This window comes from Haliotis rubra, unplaced genomic scaffold, assembly GCF_003918875.1.
Source record: "Haliotis rubra isolate DU_JTF1 unplaced genomic scaffold, ASM391887v1 Scf257, whole genome shotgun sequence".
Taxonomy (NCBI): domain Eukaryota; kingdom Metazoa; phylum Mollusca; class Gastropoda; order Lepetellida; family Haliotidae; genus Haliotis; species Haliotis rubra.
In genome coordinates, this window is record NW_025766636.1 from 1,202,998 (window position 1) to 1,224,172 (window position 21,175).

Consider the following 21,175-nt stretch of genomic DNA (forward strand, 5'->3'; position numbering starts at 1 on the left):
GTGAGCATGTAGACCTGGGTGTGGATGTCATGTAGGTGTGGCTATGGATGTGAGTGAGCATGTAGACCTGGGTGTGGATGTCATGTAGGTGTGGCTATGGATGTGAGTGAGCATGTAGACCTGGGTGTGGATGTCATGTAGGTGTGGCTATGGATGTGAGTGAGCATGTAGACCTGGGTGTGGATGTCATGTAGGTGTGGCTATGGATGTGAGTGAGCATGTAGACCTGGGTGTGGATGTCATGTAGATGTGGCTATGGATGTGAGTGAGCATGTAGACCTGGGTGTGGATGTCATGTAGGTGTGGCTATGGATGTGAGTGAGCATGTAGACCTGGGTGTGGATGTCATGTAGGTGTGGCTATGGATGTGAGTGAGCATGTAGAAGTAGGTGTGGATGTCATGTAGTGGTTTGGCTTCATCCTTTACTCTGACAATTAAACTTCAATCAATAATCTGTTTGTGTCTTTGTTCCCCTTGAAATCCTGGATGAACATCTGATGATCTTTCCTGCATTACAACAGTTTGACTAATGATGCCTCATTTGATGAGTTTGCTGGATGGACCGTGAGGATCCGGTACATGGCTGCGAGATATCCTGTACTTGTCCTGATGACCTGCATACTTACAGCAAGAGATTGTGGAACATGTTTAGCTGACTGTAATCTTCAGCTAACAATAGTTAAGAAAATTATTGGACCCTGAACATGTTCCAGGCGATCAGTGTCAACTGTTCAGCAAGGAGGGACCAAAGCAACTAGTGATGAACATAGTCTTGACAACAGTTCAGGTATTGGACTTTATACACATTCTGGTGATTGTCAGTTGTCAGTGTACGAGGAGGCCAAACCCTGTCGTAATGACCTTATCCTTGCCCAGGAGGGGATTCAAGTTTTCTGTAGCAGCTGAAAATGCTGCTGCCAAGATCTGGTGATATCTTCACAGTATTTTCACTCTCACTAATGTCATCTGTCAAGTCAGCCATACTGGTTGATGCTCCATCCAACTCCATAAACATTGAATACATCCAGATCACAGTTTTAGAACACCCAACACTCTTCAGTCCTCATGTACAGACAAAACAATCATGATACACTGTCTTTCAGCAAAGATCCTAGAAACTTGATCTTCATGTAGGAAAACTGTAGACGTGTCTACCACCTGAAGATGTCAGCTGGCAACACACCATAGCTAACTCTGGAAAAAGAACAAACATTAAGAAACATACAACTTGATAACCTGATGTGTTTGTTGGGTGAGTTTAAGTCTACTTTGTGCAGTACTTGTTCTGATATATCGTGTCCTGTTAGACCATGAGGGAGGAATGAGTGAGTGTATTTGGATTTAGTCAACGCAGTGCTGTCTTTAAGGTAGATCACTGTATGTCATACTGTGTGTTTGGACAGCCTGATTTGGTTGGTTGGTTTATTGTTTTATGCCGCACTCAGCAATATTCCAGCTATATGGCAGCTGCCTGTAAATAGTCTGGTCTGGACCAGATAATCCAGTGATCAACAGCATGAGCATGGATCTACGCAATTGGGATATGATGACGTGTGTCAACCAAGTCAGTGAGCCTGACCACCCTGAAGTGGTTACTGAAGATCAATTCTAACCTGGAACTTCACCAGTTTGGACAGCCTTGAGTGAAGCAGGTCTGGGGTGAGACTCAGGAGCACACATATGGTGATAACCAACCAAGAAACATTATTGGGGAGAACCTAAACCACTGGACCAATCTGGCACAGCTTGCCATATCAACAATACTGCACTCAAATATTGCACTCAAATATTGCATGCCATATCAGTCATATTGCACTTAAACACTGTATGTCACATCAGCAATATTGCACTTAAACACTGCATGTCACTCAGCAATATTGCACTGAAACACTGCATGCATCAGTGATATTGCACTAAAATACTACATGTCACCAGCAATATTGCACTGAAACACTGCATTGTCACCAGCAATATTGCACTGAAACACTGCATGTCACACCAGCAATATTGCACTGAAACACTGCATGTCATATCAGCAATATTGCACTGAAACACTGCATGTCACACCAGCAATATTGCACTGAAACACTGCATGTCACCAGCAATACTGCACTGAAACACTGCATGTCACATCAGCAATATTGCACTAAAATACTACATGTCACATCAGCAATACTGCACTTAAACACTGCATGTCACCAGCAATATTGCACTAAAATACTACATGTCACATCAGCAATATTGCACTGAAACACTGCATGTCACCAGCAATATTGCACTGAAACACTGCATGTCACACCAGCAATATTGCACTGAAACACTGCATGTCACCAGCAATATTGCACTGAAACACTGCATGTCACATCAGCAATATTGCACTGAAACACTGCATGTCACCAGCAATACTGCACTGAAACACTGCATGTCACATCAGCAATATTGCACTAAAATACTACATGTCACATCAGCAATACTGCACTTAAACACTGCATGTCACCAGCAATATTGCACTAAAATACTACATGTCACATCAGCAATATTGCACTGAAACACTGCATGTCACCAGCAATATTGCACTGAAACACTGCATGTCACACCAGCAATATTGCACTGAAACACTGCATGTCACCAGCAATATTGCACTGAAACACTGCATGTCACATCAGCAATATTGCACTAAAATACTACATGTCACATCAGCAATACTGCACTTAAACACTGCATGTCACATCAGTAATACTGCACTTAAACACTGCATGTCACCAGCAATATTGCACTGAAACACTGCATGTCACACCAGCAATATTGCACTGAAACACTGCATGTCACCAGCAATATTGCACTGAAACACTGCATGTCACACCAGCAATATTGCACTGAAACACTGCATGTCACCAGCAATATTGCACTGAAACACTGCATGTCATATCAGTAATATTGCACTGAAACACTGCATGTCATATCAGTAATATTGCACTGAAACACTGCATGTACATCAGTAACATTGCACTGAAACACTGCATGTACATCAGTAACATTGCACTGAAACACTGCATGTCACATCAGCAATATTGCACTGAAACACTGCATGTCACACCAGCAATATTGCACTGAAACACTGCATGTCACATCAGTAATATTGCACTGAAACACTGCATGTCACCAGCAATATTGCACTGAAACACTGCATGTCACATCAGCAATATTGCACTGAAACACTGCATGTCACCAGCAATATTGCACTGAAACACTGCATGTCATATCAGGTAATATTGCACTGAAACACTGCATGTCACACCAGCAATATTGCACTGAAACACTGCATGTCACCAGCAATATTGCACTTAAACACTGCATGTCATATCAGTAATATTGCACTGAGACACTGCATGTACACCAGCAATATTGCACTGAAACACTGCATGTCACCAGCAATATTGCACTGAAACACTGCATGTCATATCAGGTAATATTGCACTGAAACACTGCATGTCACCAGCAATATTGCACTGAAACACTGCATGTCATATCAGGTAATATTGCACTGAAACACTGCATGTCACATCAGCAATATTGCACTGAAACACTGCATGTCATATCAGTAATATTGCACTGAAACACTGCATGTCACCAGCAATATTGCACTGAAACACTGCATGTCACATCAGTAATATTGCACTGAAACACTGCATGTCACATCAGCAATATTGCACTGAAACACTGCATGTCACCAGCAATACTGCACCGAAACACTGCATGTCATATCAGGTAATATTGCACTGAAACACTGCATGTCATATCAGCAATATTGCACTGAAACACTGCATGTCATATCAGTAATATTGCACTGAAACACTGCATGTCACCAGCAATATTGCACTGAAACACTGCATGTCACATCAGTAATATGTAATATTGCACTGAAACACTGCATGTCACCAGCAATATTGCACTGAAACACTGCATGTCATATCAGTAATATTGCACTGAAACACTGCATGTCACATCAGTAATATTGCACTGAAACACTGCATGTCACCAGCAATATTGCACTGAAACACTGCATGTCATATCAGCAATATTGCACTGAAACACTGCATGTCACCAGCAATATTGCACTGAAACACTGCATGTCATATCAGTAATATTGCACTGAAACACTGCATGTCATATCAGTAATATTGCACTGAAACACTGCATGTACATCAGTAATATTGCACTGAAACACTGCATGTACATCAGTAACATTGCACTAAAACACTGCATGTCATATCAGTAATATTGCACTGAAACACTGCATGTCACATCAGTAATATTGCACTGAAACACTGCATGTCATATCAGTAATATTGCACTGAAACACTGCATGTCATATCAGTAATATTGCACTGAAACACTGCATGTCATATCAGCAATATTGCACTGAAACACTGCATGTCACATCAGCAATATTGCACTGAAACACTGCATGTCATATCAGCAATATTGCACTGAAACACTGCATGTCATATCAGTCATATTGCACTGAAACACTGCATGTCATATCAGTAATATTGCACTGAAACACTGCATGTCACCAGCAATATTGCACTGAAACACTGCATGTCATATCAGTAATATTGCACTGAAACACTGCATGTACATCAGTAATATTGCACTGAAACACTGCATGTCATATCAGTAATATTGCACTGAAACACTGCATGTCACCAGCAATATTGCACTGAAACACTGCATGTCACATCAGCAATATTGCACTGAAACACTGCATGTCATATCAGTAATATTGCACTGAGACACTGCATGTCACCAGCAATATTGCACTGAAACACTGCATGTCATATCAGTAATATTGCACTGAAACACTGCATGCCATATCAGTAATATTGCACTGAAACACTGCATGTCACATCAGCAATATTGCACTGAAACACTGCATGTCACCAGCAATATTGCACTGAAACACTGCATGTCATATCAGGTAATATTGCACTGAAACACTGCATGTCATATCAGCAATATTGCACTGAAACACTGCATGTCATATCAGGTAATATTGCACTGAAACACTGCATGTCATATCAGTAATATTGCACTGAAACACTGCATGTCATATCAGTAATATTGCACTGAAACACTGCATGTCATATCAGGTAATATTGCACTGAAACACTGCATGTCATATCAGTAATATTGCACTGAAACACTGCATGTCATATCAGTAATATTGCACTGAAACACTGCATGTCATATCAGTAATATTGCACTGAAACACTGCATGTCACATCAGTAATATTGCACTGAAACACTGCATGTCACCAGCAATATTGCACTGAAACACTGCATGTCATATCAGTAATATTGCACTGAAACACTGCGTGTCACCAGCAATATTCATTGAAACACTGCATGTCATATCAGCTCCAGTGGTTGATGCTGTTATCTGCAACCTCTGTTTAGCCAATGAACACTGATCCCCTCTGTAACCTCACCTTCAAGATGTCCTGCTGGTTGACCTGAGCATATACCCATGTATACAATGGCCTGTATTCTTTTTTCAATAATTCATACTTGAGCGAATTAAGTCCATCCTTTTGTACCCTCTTGGATGCAGCATATAAAAGTTTAAACCTGAAACAAGACAATCACTTGTTGTCCACTACAATCGATCACAGTATATCGCTCACAGTATATCCCTCATGGCCATCATGGCAACATCAACTCCTGGTTGATCCAGGTCAGAATTGAACATATTAACTATAAATTATATATCTGTAACACTTATCTTATCTCACATTATGTACTTTCTGTTGTTCTTCGACTGTGGAGTGGAAAACAACTTGACACAAAGGTTTTCAGACTCTTAATCACCTCATCCGAATATACCTCATCTCTCTCATTTATCTAGGTAGGCATAGATAGCTGATGCAACGCATTCAGTAAACCCTAGCTGACATTGGAGCTGGAACTATCCGTAAATCTTCTACAGCAGTAGAAGGCTCACTTGTGATGAATTGCTCATATAAAAAAACAACACTTAGCGGTACTCAACACAAACTCCCAGAGTGAGGGCAGACCCGAGTTATGTGATTTCCGCCAAAAGAAGAAGAAAACCAAGTTAATTCACAAATCCACAGGTTTTATTCTAGAAGTACAGGAAGTACAGATGAGGTCAAACATCGTAAATTGACCATTAAGTCCCAAGCTGGTGGACAAAACTTCTCTGATTTGTCTGCCAGTCTATAAGAACGTAAAAGGGACTGGAGTTCCAGGATCATGGAAATCTTGTTTCCCATCGCAAAAGATAAAACCATGAGGGATGTGGATAAAGTGGAATTTATTCGAAATATAGAGGTGTTGAAAGAATTTGGCAATTGTTTGCATCGAGAACAGTAGTCTGGGAAGTAATGTGTCTGACAGTAGGCCTCAAAACTCTGCCATTTGTCATAATCCAAAGGGTGAGTAGAGGATTTCTGTAAATGTGCCAAACATGAAGACAGAGAGTCTATGATGACCAATGCAGACACTAGGAGTGAGGATGCTGTTAGTTGAAAGAAGATGGGCTTGAGAGGTAGCGTTATGGTGTGGATATCCATCTCTGTCATGATAAAGGACGTAGATATTTCAGGAGCAGAAGAACTCTTCATTAGTTGGAGTTGATCAACAATCCAAAGGACCATAGAAGAAGAATCGACGTTCTCAATACTGGCCACAGAAGTAGAAATGTCTTCACCATGGTAATCTGGACAGCATGGGGGAAGAGGTGAGGGCTAGGAACACAATAAGATCTGCTGTGCCTTCTTGACAACTAAAGACATCGCTTGTACAATGACTTGGAAATCCAAAGGCTGGAGTTGGGCCTGAGGCTCCTGTGAGTGGTGATGCCAGCTTCAAGGAATTGTAGGTTGATTATGTGATCCTGAAGATGAAACCTGGAGCGATGAAGAAGCAGTAAATGCTGCTTGTGAAATGGAATGATGTAGACCTTGGACGGATAGATGAACCGGAAGCCAAGTATACGGAAAGGAAGGTTGACTTTGCAGTGACAACTGCTGTTAGCACAGGAAACAATAAGACCTGGAGAAAACGGAAGGATCCATGAAGAGATCGGCAATAGCGTAGGGGGTCAGGGGTTGAAACCAGAGACTTGAATAAACATTGTAAATTTCAGCTAAAGCACATCATAAGCCATAATAGGAGAACAATGCCCCTTCCTTGTTGTGCGTCTCAATTTCCTGCATGAGGATGGGCCAAATTCTTTACTTCCTTTATCTTAAGAACGACAGGAAGTCGCCCTCTTGTAAATGGAGACATCTTCATCAGTAAGGTGTTGACAAGTGGATTGATTCCAGGAGCAAACACAGATGCAGTCAACACATGTAGGATTGGGATTAAAAAAAGAAAACATCTACCCCATAGTTGTAGTTCATACAGGATATCACCACTCCAAGGCGTGTGGTCCTGTGCACAGAGCTCAGGTCACAAATCAGTTGAAGTTAAGCAACATCAAGCCTGGAGAGTCCTTGGATGGGTGAATGTGTTTGGCAGCTTGACTCCTGAGAGTTTCTAAGACTTCAATCCTGCCCCACAACGAAGCACATGTGATACATGTGGTCTCACCTTAGGCAAGTGAGTTTGTTCAAAATTGCCTCTGTTCACTCAGCAGAAAATGGGTACCTGGTGGGATAAGTCATGTGACTGTAACCTTCTAGCGCCTAACAGGCAGCTTGGGTTATCCGGGGTAATAATGTGCTGTGCCTTGATTGTTAGCACTATGAGCATACCTAGTGTGGAGTTTGGCGTTATATAAATAATGGCTACATTATTATTATTATTATTTAACAAAAACGAGAATGAAGATAGCTGAAAGTCATGTGGTCCGCTGGGGTGTAATGCATGTGTTGCATGAACCCAGCTCAATAAGTAAGATGGGTTCGGTTTAGGTAAGATGAAAACCTTCCATGGTTCTTGTGACATTCTACCCGAACGGTCTTTAAACAAGAGTTTTCCACCCACAGTCATAAGTGAGATAGGATAAAAGAGAATACTAAGCATAAAGACATTTTTCAAAAGCTTAAAGGTATTCTAAAAGACGCCTTCCATGATTAAAGTTGAACAGTAAGTTTGAAAATCGCAATAACCACATAAACAAGAGTCATCAGAAGATGACATATCCCCCCGGCCCACACATATTTGAAAGAACAAATCATCTGACAGTTACTTAAAGTCCAGCTTGACTTTTTTTTAAACTAAGTCCAAATCATTTCAATGGAAATCATGAGAAATATAAATGCCAAAAATCTGTAAATAGCAAAAGGCACCATTTCAACATTTGCCTAATATATCTGCCAAGTTCTGTTGAAAGATACTGAACGCTTTTCGAGTTGTGCATCGGAAATGAAGCCCACCCCTCCCTTTTGGGACTAAGTCTGAATCGTTTCCATGGAAACCGAGAAAATAATAAATCACAAAAACCTGCAAATAGCAAAAGGCACTACTTTGGGATCTGCCTCACATATCTGTCAAGTTTTGCTGAAAGATATTAAGAAGTTTTTGAGTTGTGCTCCGGAAACGGAACCCGCCCCTCCCTTTTGGGACTAAGTCCGAATCGTTTCCATGGAAACCGGGAATAATAAAAATGCCAAAAATCTGCAAATAGCAAAAGGCACCACTTAAGGATCTGTTTGATATATCTACCAAGTTTTGTTGAAAAATATTGTACGTTTTTTTAGTTATGCTCTCGAAACGAAGCCCACCCCACTTTAAGACTAAGTCCAAAACATTTCCATGGAAACCGAGAAAAATAAAAATGACAAAAATCTGTAAATACCAAAAGGCACCACCTTAGGTTCTGTTTGATATTTCTACCAATTTTGTTGAAAACAACACGTTTAAATGATTGACAATGATGAATAAGAGTGTTTTCTAAGATGAGCTGGACAATAAAGGTATAGTTTTTGATGACGTAACAATTGAATGACGTTATCCCGTCCACTCGCCATTCTAGTGTGCCCCTCGCAATTGAATTATTTTACATTACGTCACAACTATATCAGTTGTCCCCGCATTACAAAGTAGTTCCCTTTCAAACTTCAACATTACGTTTTTTATTATGTGCACACTGACTAAATATGACAATGATGAATAAGTTATAGTGGTTATAGCTAACAGAGAAGATATTTAATGGACCGGAATTATCATGAAACCGCAGACCTCTAGTTATCAGAAATGGCATTTGTTTTCTGCTGCAAATGATAATGGCCAGGTGATTCCTCAACTATGGGCCACTATCTGTTCTGTTGTCAAATGACGTTTGAACTTACAATTAAATTTATGATACTGTTTTTTTTAACACAAATTCCATCCATTTTAGAGGGATAGAAGAGTTAAACTGACCTAGAGCTTCTGCAAATGACAATGCCCTGAAAAACAGCGTTACCCCAATAGTGTAGGGATACATTCAAAGGTTTTGGTGAATAGGTTTTCAAATTGTGACCATATATGCTGATTATTCAGTCGGAAATTTATAGCATTGACCAATCAGAACTCGTGTTACATACTTAGTTGAATTAGAATAGAAATTAAATCGTCTTCTACTAAAATTGCACTGTTGCAAGGGATTAATTCATTGAAAAAATTAGTATCCTAGTTCTCATAAATAAATTAGATAAGAGATAACATAAGCAACGCAGATAATTTATGACCCGAAAACTGGCGAATAATAAAATACTAGTCAGAACAATGTATATATCCCTACTTTTAGCTTATGGAAATAGTCATGGTGCTAGGTTATAATCTTAGAATGACATCAAGTCCGCCAATGAGAATACACGACAACTTTAAAGGTACATTTCAAGGTAATTCGACAAAACAGAAACAATGAATGAAACATGTCATTCATCATTTGCTGTTCTATTTATAGATAACATTTTTTTCCGGGTGGACTGCAGTATTTGGGGCTCCAAACCAGAACGAATGTTACTGTGAAACATTTTCAAGCTCATGTGAAATCTCTTACTTATTTTGATAATATATATTTCATCACAATTGGACTTCATTTAATCAATGTTAAAAAATACCATTGACACTAAGTTGTAACATGGAATGATGTGGTGTAAATGAATCTCGTGGATACTGCTTCCTTTTTCAGTCTAGCTTTTGGATTTTCAAGGCAAAATGGGTCTCTTTTATATGCATCCGACTTGAAATGATCAGGACACTGGACTGCATTCTTGCTTAACTTCCAGTTTTTCTCCCCACGTTGACACCTATGAATCCAAACCTTTCTCCTGCCTGTCTTTCTACTTGGAAAACAGAAGAAATAGTGGCTCTTTACGAAACTGACAGTAAAAGTATTATTTGTTTAACTGTAGCACTTGGTCTTAGGCTATATGGCTGACTTTAGTCTCATATGACATCACCAGCGAAAAGGTCAAGCGAAGTTCAGATAACAGAAACTGTTTTCGTGATGAAAAGATAAATAAAAATAGTTTTGCAACAATAATTGGGGTACATGTTTCTGGTGGCTTTATCTTTAACCCAGACGGTTACTGCAATTTTCTAGTATTCTCCTTTACAACTATTTACACGTCATCTTGTGCAAATCAACACAAACATCAGCACTCACCTTTGTTTATTCACTTCATTTGATTTGTCCCTGCCATGTTTTATCATCTTATATCGAGCTAATTCTATTGGTGCTCGACTTAACTTTAAACCACTCAGCTGTATTCTGAAAAAGAAAAGAGACTATAAATATATATATAAATATGACCAAAGCAGTATGACCAGTCAATCTAACTGTTGCATGTGTGGGTAGATGAGCCAATCAGATGTCAGCTTTCGTAATGATTTGGTTTCATTTCTTTGCCAAATTAGGAAAGGAAAAGGGCCAGAGAACAGAACAACAGCCTCTAAATTCCAACCTTTTAACAGACTGTATAAAATATCCTGATTATGAGTGAGTGGTGTGGTTTAGCAATATTCCAGCAATATTGAGGTGGGGGACACCAAAATGGGTTTCACACATATTACCCATGTGGGAATCGAACACGTGTCTTCAGCATGACGAGCAGATGCTTTAACCACTAGGCTACCCCAACGCCCCCAACTTGATTATGAATTTGTTATGTTTCTATGCTTGCAATCCTATTTATTTTAATTTGCGGGATACGCATATCAGACATGTTTGTGTGGACAGTGCTAAGAGATGGGCAGCGGCTACAAGAATGAAGACGTGCCTCTGAAGATGTTCCATGATCAGGAAGACTTTCAATAGCCACCATTAAGGAAAATGTTAATGAAGTAGCTATGATTATGGATGAGCAGTATATGGTCTCTGGGATGAGTGAGTCCCGCACGATCACCTTATGGGAGAGTTGAGAACATTCTTTGGAATGAACTTATTTTTGCATGACAAAGGTTTTAGCTAATGGGTTGGAAGGCTTCAGAACCTTGATCATGTTGATCAGTAATTCTCAGGGTTCGTTATAGCTCGTGAGAAATCTTGTTCAGTTGAGCGGTTTGTAATGATGAATGATGCAGCACAATAAGGCATAGACTAAAACCAGTGACAACATCTCCTCCACAGGAGACTATAACTGTCCAGTATCATGCAGGCAACAGTATTTCAAGGCTAAACAATATGGCCACATGTTATACTTGGGATTACACTTTCTCAGTTTAGTGCAGATTCTGGTACTTTTATTGGGTTGAGTCCCATTTGGGATTCGATCCCCCACCCTCAGAGTCAGGCACCTAATCACCAGCACATAAAGTCAGCCTTCTAACCCACTCGGCTACAGTGGCTTGTGGATTCAACTAAATAAAAGTCCTAGAACAGGGGCGGATACAGCTTTTTGAGAAAGGGGGGGTGAACACTATTGAGAAAAGGAGGGGTGCACACTCAATTTTCAATGGTCATTTAACAAACTTTCAGCACAAAAGGGGTGCGCACCCCTGCACCCCCCCTCTGGATCTGCCTATGCTAGAATCTGTACTTAACTAAAAAAGATTCATGCAGGTGTGATGTTCACCAGGTGTGATGTTCACCAGGGTACAGTTAGGACCTGAAGATCACTATCCTAGATTAAATTTATATACACACTGAATCTTAAATTTAACCCTGGGTTCCTATAGTTCAGTTGAATCTGCTGTTGTCAGAGGCTGTGCATTTGAAAAGCACTGCACACCCAACAAATGGAATCACAGACAAGGGGAGTAACTCTGTATGGCATACGTTGTATTTGGAAAATATTGGTGCAGTATAACACTGCCACCTCTGTATAACATTCAGGAAATATGATCTTCTTTGTGAATATTCTCAAATCAGCATGATTATGCACACATATATGAACTACCCTGCAAACAGACTGATATTGGCCCAATGTTGTTTGACTGTCCGCTGAACACACGTCACGGTTGGTTTGCTGATATATTGGGCCAACATCCTGCAATCAGTGTTTATGAACTTCAATCATTTTTAAAACATAAATTTTCTTTACAAGTGTTTTTAAAAATAATAACCCATCAAAATAAATTGATAAATTACAACACTCTTTACATCCAGGTAAAAGACATCAATGAAAAAATAGCTAGGCTAAGAGCTGACAAACCAGTGCAGTAAGGACAAACCTCACAATTAGGTGGGGTGATTTAGAGATTTTACATGCACTTCCAACACAAGGCATAGTTCGCACATGGTTTCCTATTTGGTGTGTGTTCATCAAGGAGTTGGAAAAGTTGGTTATGGACAAAAAGAGTTAATAGAATCTACGACTGGCAAATTACTGGATGACTTCCCGGTAAAAGACATGATAGCTAGGCTATTAAGACTAAAAGCTGACTTGCCAAGCCAATGCGGTAAGCCTCCCTGCTCTGCGTACATCACGAAAATTAGGGGTCAGCTGTGGACAACAGAAGGGTTTAATAATATTTGGGAATGGCAACCCACTGGACGATGTTCTGGTAAATGACAGCAACAGAATGATATCTTGGCTAGTCTAAAAACTGACTTACCAAGCCAAACTGTGAGCACGATGAGATTTCCCTTCTTGAGAAGAAACTACTGCACATTATGTCCGACTTCGGTGAAGAGATAAAGTTTCTACTTCTCGGAGATTTTAATGCTAGAACTGCTGAAGATTCAGACTGTATTATAAATGATGATATTGACTATTTGCCTCTGCATGATGACTACAACTCAGACCATTTTGATATGCAAAGAATGTCATGTGACAAGCAAACCAATAATTATGGCAGGAGTCTTGTGCAAAGTTTTCAACCTCCATATTGTAAATGGAAGGAAGCAGGGAGATATGCTTGGCCACTTTACTTTCATTTCAACAGCAGGTGCCAGCGTTGTTGATTATCTCACAGTATCCAGTGAACTGTTTTCCAGTATAAGTGACATGAGTGTAATGCAGAGGACAGAATCGGACCATCTGCCAATATCGTGTCATTTCAATCACGCCACCATTCCGGATCCTCCTCAGAATGTGCCACATATACCGTTGTTTAAGATACCAAGATACTCCTACAGTAATGAAGATGCACAACATTTACATACCATGTACTGTAGTGACAAAATCAGGGGTATAGTAGCAGAATTTCTGGAATATTTGGACATTGATGTCGAGCATGCTGTTGGTAAACTTTCTGATATTGTTGCTGCCACTCGACAACTTTAACCCGGCTCTTTGAAGTTTCATCAACGACTCCAGCAACCACCCTGGTTTGATGAAGATTGCGAACACTTAAAATCTGAGAAATACAGACACCTTCATAAGTTGAGGAATTTCAGATGTGACAAAAATCAGAGCTACTTTATGGATGCAAAAAAATCTTTCAAAGAATGTTGCAAATTTAAGAAAACACAGTACAACAGGAAAATGGCAGATGAAATTAATGCTGCAGCTGCAGCTGGAAACTGTAAAGAATTTTGGAAACAAATTAAGAACCAATTCCGTACGAACCACGTTTCTTCAATTGCAGCATGTGAATGGCAAGATTATTTTAGGAACTTATTAAATCCTGTACTGATTAACATAAACACTGATTTTGATGAACATGTCAAGGAATTCTTGGAAAACTGAGGATGAAATTACAACGGCAATATTGGACCTCAAAAGTGGAAAGGAGCCAGGCATTGATGGGCTTACGTCAGAACTCTTCAAATTACCATCAGGTTTCCAAACTCCGTATCTAAAGCTGCTATTTAACAAAATATTGGATGAAGGTATGTTCCTGAAACAATGGAATATTGGAATAATCTTAGCACTCTACAAATCGGGTGACAAGAAGGAGCCTACCAATTACAAAGGCATATCATTATTAAATGTTATGGGGAAGATTTTTATGACAATAATTGAAAAACGACTTAGATTATGGATTGATTTCAACAATTTACTCTCTGAGAGCCAAGCTGGATTCCGTCCACAATATTCCACGATAGACCATATCATAGTTACAGGCACTGTGCTCTAAGTATCTAAATAGAGCGATTCTACTGCGGATATATCGACTTCACAAAAGCCTTCGACTATGTGGATAGGAATAAATTGTGGATGCCACGGCAAGTAACTTGTGCTACTGAAGAGTATGTATACGTCAGTGCAAGCATGTGTTAGAGTGCACAACCAGAGAAGCATTTGATACTTTGCATGGGGTTAGACAAGGATGTATCCTTAGTCCGGTACTATTTCTCCTGTTCATCAATGAACTTGCAACTGAATTATATAAGTCATGTAATCATGGGATATTCGTCACTCCAGAAATACAGGATTTTCTCCTCCTTATGTTTGCTGACGACATCGTTCTATTCTCAAGCAGCGTCATTGCTGTTCAACGTCAATTTAATGTCCTAGAACAATTCTGTGCCAAATGGGGACTGGAAGTGAATCTGAATAAATCTAATATCGTTGTGTTTCGCAACGGAGGAATCCTCACCCAGTTTGAAAAATGGACGTATCGCAAACTGCCAATAAAAGTTGTAACATATTATAAATACCTCGGGATAGTGTTTTCTTCAAGACTTATTTGGACAAAAGCATGTGAAACACTTGTACAACAAGCGAACTAAGCTTGTCTGTCTGTGTTCAGACTATTTAATAAAAATAAAGAATTGACTTATTTCACCGCTTCAACCATATTTGATAGGAAAATAGTACCGATACTTCTGTACGGATTGGAAATATGGGGCTTCAGATACACAGAGGTCACTGAACGGATCCAAACAATGTATTTCAAAAGGTTCCTAAAACTTGGATAATGTGTGTCAAACAAGGCCATCCTTGGTGAACTAAGACGTCTTCCTATGATTGTGCTCACACAGGCCAAAGTAATAAAATTCTGGTTTAAATTACTGCATATGGAGAATAATTGTTACCCTTTACAATCATATAAGATGCTTAAATCTTTCGACGATATGGGCAAGAGCAACTGGGTGTCAAATGTAAGAACCATTCTTTTCCCAAACCGGCTTTTCACACGTATGGTTCAACCAAGGAGTTGACAATGTAAAGTTATTCATGTTTATCTTCCAACGACTTACAGATATAGGACACCAAAGCTGGCGCAACAATATCAATACATCAAAACATCTAAATCAATACTCACAGTTCAAATATGATCTCCAACTGGAACCTTACATCACAGAACTAAAAAGTAAAGATCTCATACGTGCTCTCTGCAAATTTCGGATTGCCCACAACAGTTTTAAAGCCAACATCTTTTGTCATCAGGATGTGCCTACTGAAGAGCTCTACTGTACATTCTGCAATTCCCCACAGGTTGAAGACGAAAAACATATTTTCTTTTCTTGTAAACAGTACCAACACTTCCGCGAAAAATATCTCATCCAACTTAGAAATGTATATAAGGGCCCACTCTCACTCCATAATATTTTAAGCTCTAAAATTCCACGTATTATATACATTACTGCTTTATTTATACACCAAATACTCTCTTGCAGGTATAAAGCTACAATGTAGTTAATGAGAATGACCACTGTCCATCTGTACCTTATATTATGTAACTGTATTATGGGCCATTAGGCCGACATTACAAAATAAACTCTGTCTGTCTGTCAGTCTGTCTGACTGACTTTAAGCACACACATCTATCAATTATAGAAGATAATGACGTCTGGGATTGTATACACATTGGACGACCACAAGGAGCTAAAACTGTAGACACTTCAACATCTTCAAATGTTACATCTCACAGGATGCGGATGTCAAAGGCTATGTTGGATTTCCAGAAACTACACACCATAATGTTTGTAGTACAGAATAGTACAGTTGTTGTGAAGGGCACCGGTGACTAGAGCTGCTCTGAAATGATGGCTCTGGGTAGATCAACGTTAAGGGTGATAATGGGCCAACATGATAGTTGGCCAATGTTAATGGTGATACTGGGACAACATTAAGGGTGATAGTGGGCCAACATTAAGGGTGACATTGGGCCAATGTTCAGGGTGATAGTGGGCCAATGTTAAGGGTGACATTTGGCCAATGTTAAGGGTGATAGTGGGCCAACGTTAAGGGTGGGTGCCAAGTGGGCCAATATTTAAGGGTGATAGTGGGCCAACGTTAAGGGTGATAGTGGGCCAACGTTAAGGGTGATAGTGGGCCAACGTTAAGGGTGATAGTGGGCCAACGTTAAGGGTGATAGTGGGCCAACGTTAAGGGTGATAGTGGGCCAACGTTAAGGGTGATAGTGGGCCAACGTTAAGGGTGATAGTGGGCCAAGTGGGTCACATTGGGCCAACATTAAGGGTGGTCAACAGTGGGCCAACATTAAGGGTGGGCCAACGTTAAGGGTGATAGTGGGTCAACATTGGGTGGGCCAACGTTAAAGGGTCACATTGGGCCAACATTAAGGGTGACAAGGGTGATAGTGGGCCAACATTAAGGGTGACATTGGGCCAACGTTAAGGGTGATAGTGGGCCAACGTTAAGGGTGATAGTGGGCCAACATTAAGGGTGACATTGGGCCAACATTAAGGGTGATAGTGGGTCAACATTAAGGGTCACATTGGGCCAACATTAAGGGTCACATTGGGCCAACGTTAAACGTGATAGTGCGCCAATGATAAGGGTGATAGTGGGTCAACATTAAGGGTAACATTGGGCCAACGTTAAGGGTGATAGTGGGTCAACATTAAGGGTCACATTGGGCCAACATTAAGGGTGACATTGGGCCAACGTTAAACGTGATAGTGCGCCAATGATAAGGGTGATAGTGGGCCAACGTTAAGGGTGATAGTGGGCCAACGTTAAGGGTCACATTGGGCCACCATTGATTCAAAGATCACTGTGTTTGCATGGTAGCACCGTTTAAGATTTTACATCCCCACAAGCTGTTATCCTGAACTGATCAATGCTCAACATACCTCTTCATCATGTCATCATCTTCTCCACCCCAGCCAAAGTATTTATTGGAGAATCCATTGACTTTTATCATGTGGTCTTTAGTCAAAGCTGACACACCTCCAAAGATCGCAGCATATGGCAATCTGTGGAAGTCAATAAACAATTTAATGATGATTCATAAGTACACACAGTAAAGGTGAGACACTGCTTGATTTCATTTTCGATTCTTTACAACCTGGAAATAAATTTAAAATAGAAAATTTTGTTTTTTAAGAGCATTATTTGCTACACACTTACAAGTATACTGCAAAAGGATTGTACATTCAACACTCTTCACATACTCCACACATGTAAACATGGTCAGATACTTTCTGAAGAAATTCTTGTATTTTGGTTGTCCTTTTTCTGTTTGTTCTTCACCAGCCAACCGAGGCAAGATGCTTCACAAAGGTATCAAAGGTCTGGGCCAAACATACCAAAGATCATAACTATAAAAATGAAGTAGTCTGTACATAGAAAGTTACATCATGTATCCCAAATGTGTATGTCAATAACCTTTCACTGATACATAGAATATATCACATGTTTCTAAACATTCTGTAGAAAATGGCAACTTTACACTGGAGTTTTCTTAGCTACGTGAAATGTGTCATCTATATATAAGTATCACAATACATAGTTTTACAACAACTCTTTATAAGTTACACACGTCAATTTTACAACTTTTTAAAAGTTCCAAAGAACATGTCAACATTTTTTCAACTTATTTGTAAAACATACAAAGAATATGTTTACAACAACTATTTGTCTCTTTATTTATGAAGTGTGGCACCACATTTCAGGTAAAGACTATAACAGACTAGCAAGGTGTTGTCGGACATGTTAATGATTAACTGTACAAAAGAATTACTGCTGACAGATCATATCACTGCTGCTGACATTCAGCCCGCAGATCACCCTAGTATTGACAATTTCAAGTTCATTATACACAATGTGCAAAACTCGTTGCTCACTGCAATGTCACATTATTCATGTAGCAGTTGAAATAGAACTGAATGGAAGGAACTGAATGGCCATTCTGAGCAAGTAAATCAGGCACACATATAGGACTTTATGTAAAAATATAAAGAAAATATATCTCAACCAATAGATGTTAGATGCGTCCAGCTTGGAAATCAAAGGTTTCATTCTTCACACAGACATTGACAAACACATTGACACAGACAAACTTAAAGGAGGTAAACAGTAAAAATCTTAAATCAAATCAGTCATAAAGCATTTAAAAAGAAATATAATGAAAAAGAATTTTATTTCTGAAGTCAACATTTGAAACCAAAAACATTTGAAAAATAATTGTGTTCCGGAAGCTACTGAGTGTTAAAGATCACATATACTCTAGGGGGTACAAATACATAAATCACTAACTGGCATCGCTATAAATGAAACCCCGTCATTAAACTACTCACTTCGGTCTTTAATTAACTTAAATCGACCTTTTTGACAACAGTGCACAATTCTCACCCACGAACGAAATTTCAACCAATCAGAGCGGGGCGTTTCTGTGATGTCATATGAGGAATAGATATGAAGGCCGATGCAGAATTCATCTACATTTCAGGGGGTAAATTATCTTGTTTACAGGTTTGTATAAACCTGAAATCGTGACAACTGTTGTGGAAAATGAAAGCTATATGTTCTCACAATCTACTGCCATTTAATTTTGCCTCCTGCTTTGCCTAGTTTCCGAGTTACAACTTGTTTTCATAGACGATTCTGTCAAAATCGCTTGGTGTCGTTAGGCCTTATTTGTATAATGACTGATCCAAATTGACCCTATTTCTGTGGCTTTTTACCTCTATATTTAATCATGTCATGTAAAAATCTGTTTGTCAAAATCGCTTGGTGTCGTTAGGCCTTATTTGTATAATGACTGATCCAAATTGATCCTATTTCTGTGTTTTTTTACCTCGATATTTAATCATGTCATGTAAAAATCTGTTTGTATTCTCAAAACAGTGACGGCCCATAAGTTTTCACATGCAATACAGCAATTAATACTCCCTTGTTGTAACCCGTGTTAGGTGGTATAAACCTACACATGTTACTTGTCATCATTCACTTGATGGTCAGTTAATGAATTTATAACAGGTATAATTAGTGGTAACACACTTAGATTACCCAAAAGGTTCCCATTTGGCATTTCTTGTGTCTGGAGTAAATATTCAACATTATAAACATCGATCAAAGGATTAACCGATAACACGCTGCTTGATTAATTACTTTTATCTTACACAGCGGATTTGTCAAAAGGTAGTGTTTATGTATGTAGATTTACTAATCTATACTGAATACACTCTGTCGTGTCGGTGTCTGTGTAAAAACAACGTCCTTCTTTCAAAGGAATAACCGGCAATACATTGATTGATTGCCCATTATTGGCTAACTAAATTACTCTTTTTAAAGAAAGGCGGACATTATGCAATTAGTTGCCAGGTGTGCTATCTTGGGTGACCAATGAGACTATACACCAATGTGAAATACCTGAAAAGATGTATCACTTTTTCGTATATTAAACTGTTAAAAGGCACATCACTTGGAACAGCTGCAGATGAATGGCATATCACTCGTTTTTGTGGATATTGAAGGATACATTCCTCGAACAAGGTAATAGCCTGACATTGTTCCTATAACTTTAATCTCTTTTAATTTTTATATTTGTTTTTTGTTTTTATTCATTTGTCGTAGCATTAAACAGAATCATTGTTTTCGCCGTGAAGTGTAATGAGACAGACAACATACACTAGGGTGTGTGTGCGAAATATGATTCACATTGGCAAACTATAAAATGTCTAGATATTACAGTTCTGTTATAAATTCACTATAAGTATCAGCAGATCGTCTGCTTTTTATTTAGTTTCAAAATGCATACAAGTATGATAATAAACTAATTAGGATTATAAGACCAAATATAAAGACGCACATTGACTAGTATCTACATACTGGTGAGTGGACATTAACCATGTGAATGTAGCAAGAAATTTATCGCGCAGTATTGTGACTTCGACCCCCACCTCGCTTTCGAGGAAGAAATCGTTATGTTATAAGTTGTGTCATGCAAAATCCTTTTGGTCATGATTCCAATACATATTTAACTACGAGTAGAAAGTATTTTTGATTTTCTAACTTGATGAAAACAAACCATAACCTCATTAATTCTAACAGACTTTAGCCCGTCACTTTTCGATTTTCAAAAATGGCGGCGCCCTGTCGCGAACATCCGCCAGTCTGAGGATAAATGCTATTTAGGTTTGTTTTCACTGAGTTACAAAATCAAAACTACTTTCTACTGGTAGTAAAAAATGTATTTGATTGATGGCCAATAGGATTTTGCATGACATAGCTTATAACATAACAATTTCTCTCATGGCAGCGAGGTGGGTGTCAATATAATACTACTTACAATATTATTGTTACTTCGACCACAACCTCGCTTCCGAGGAAGAAATCGTTATGTTACAAGTTGTGTCATGGAAAATCTTTATGGTCATCAATCATATACATATTTTACTACAACTAGTAAGTAGTTTTGATTCTTTAACTTCTGTGAAGCGATCTGAACACAAGTAAGATATCGTTTCAGGCTTCCACAACGGTCGCTTTGCACTCACAAACATAACCCAGTTAGCACAAACTGCGGGGTCCTGTGGAAATCTGTGCATGGTGACACCATCGCCCGACCCCTAGGAGCAATTGACGACAAAGCAACGATTCGGCATGTCGTCGTTGATGTCGAGAGAAATCA

General features: G+C 39.2%; 1 protein-coding gene across 1 annotated transcript in view; it reads right to left on the bottom strand.

The window, feature by feature from the left end:
- Positions 1-224: 224 nt before the first annotated feature.
- LOC124279836 (beta-1,4-N-acetylgalactosaminyltransferase bre-4-like) overlaps positions 225-21,175 on the bottom strand; it is a 41,178-nt gene continuing 20,227 nt past the window's right edge. Inside the window, exons 5-8 of the mRNA XM_046715717.1 lie at positions 17,394-17,516; positions 10,629-10,733; positions 5,494-5,632; positions 225-1,195 (exon numbers count right to left, since the gene is read on the bottom strand). Of these exons, the coding sequence (XP_046571673.1) occupies positions 1,190-1,195; positions 5,494-5,632; positions 10,629-10,733; positions 17,394-17,516 (373 nt within the window). The 3' untranslated portion in view covers positions 225-1,189. The remainder of the gene's footprint in view (positions 1,196-5,493; positions 5,633-10,628; positions 10,734-17,393; positions 17,517-21,175) is intronic.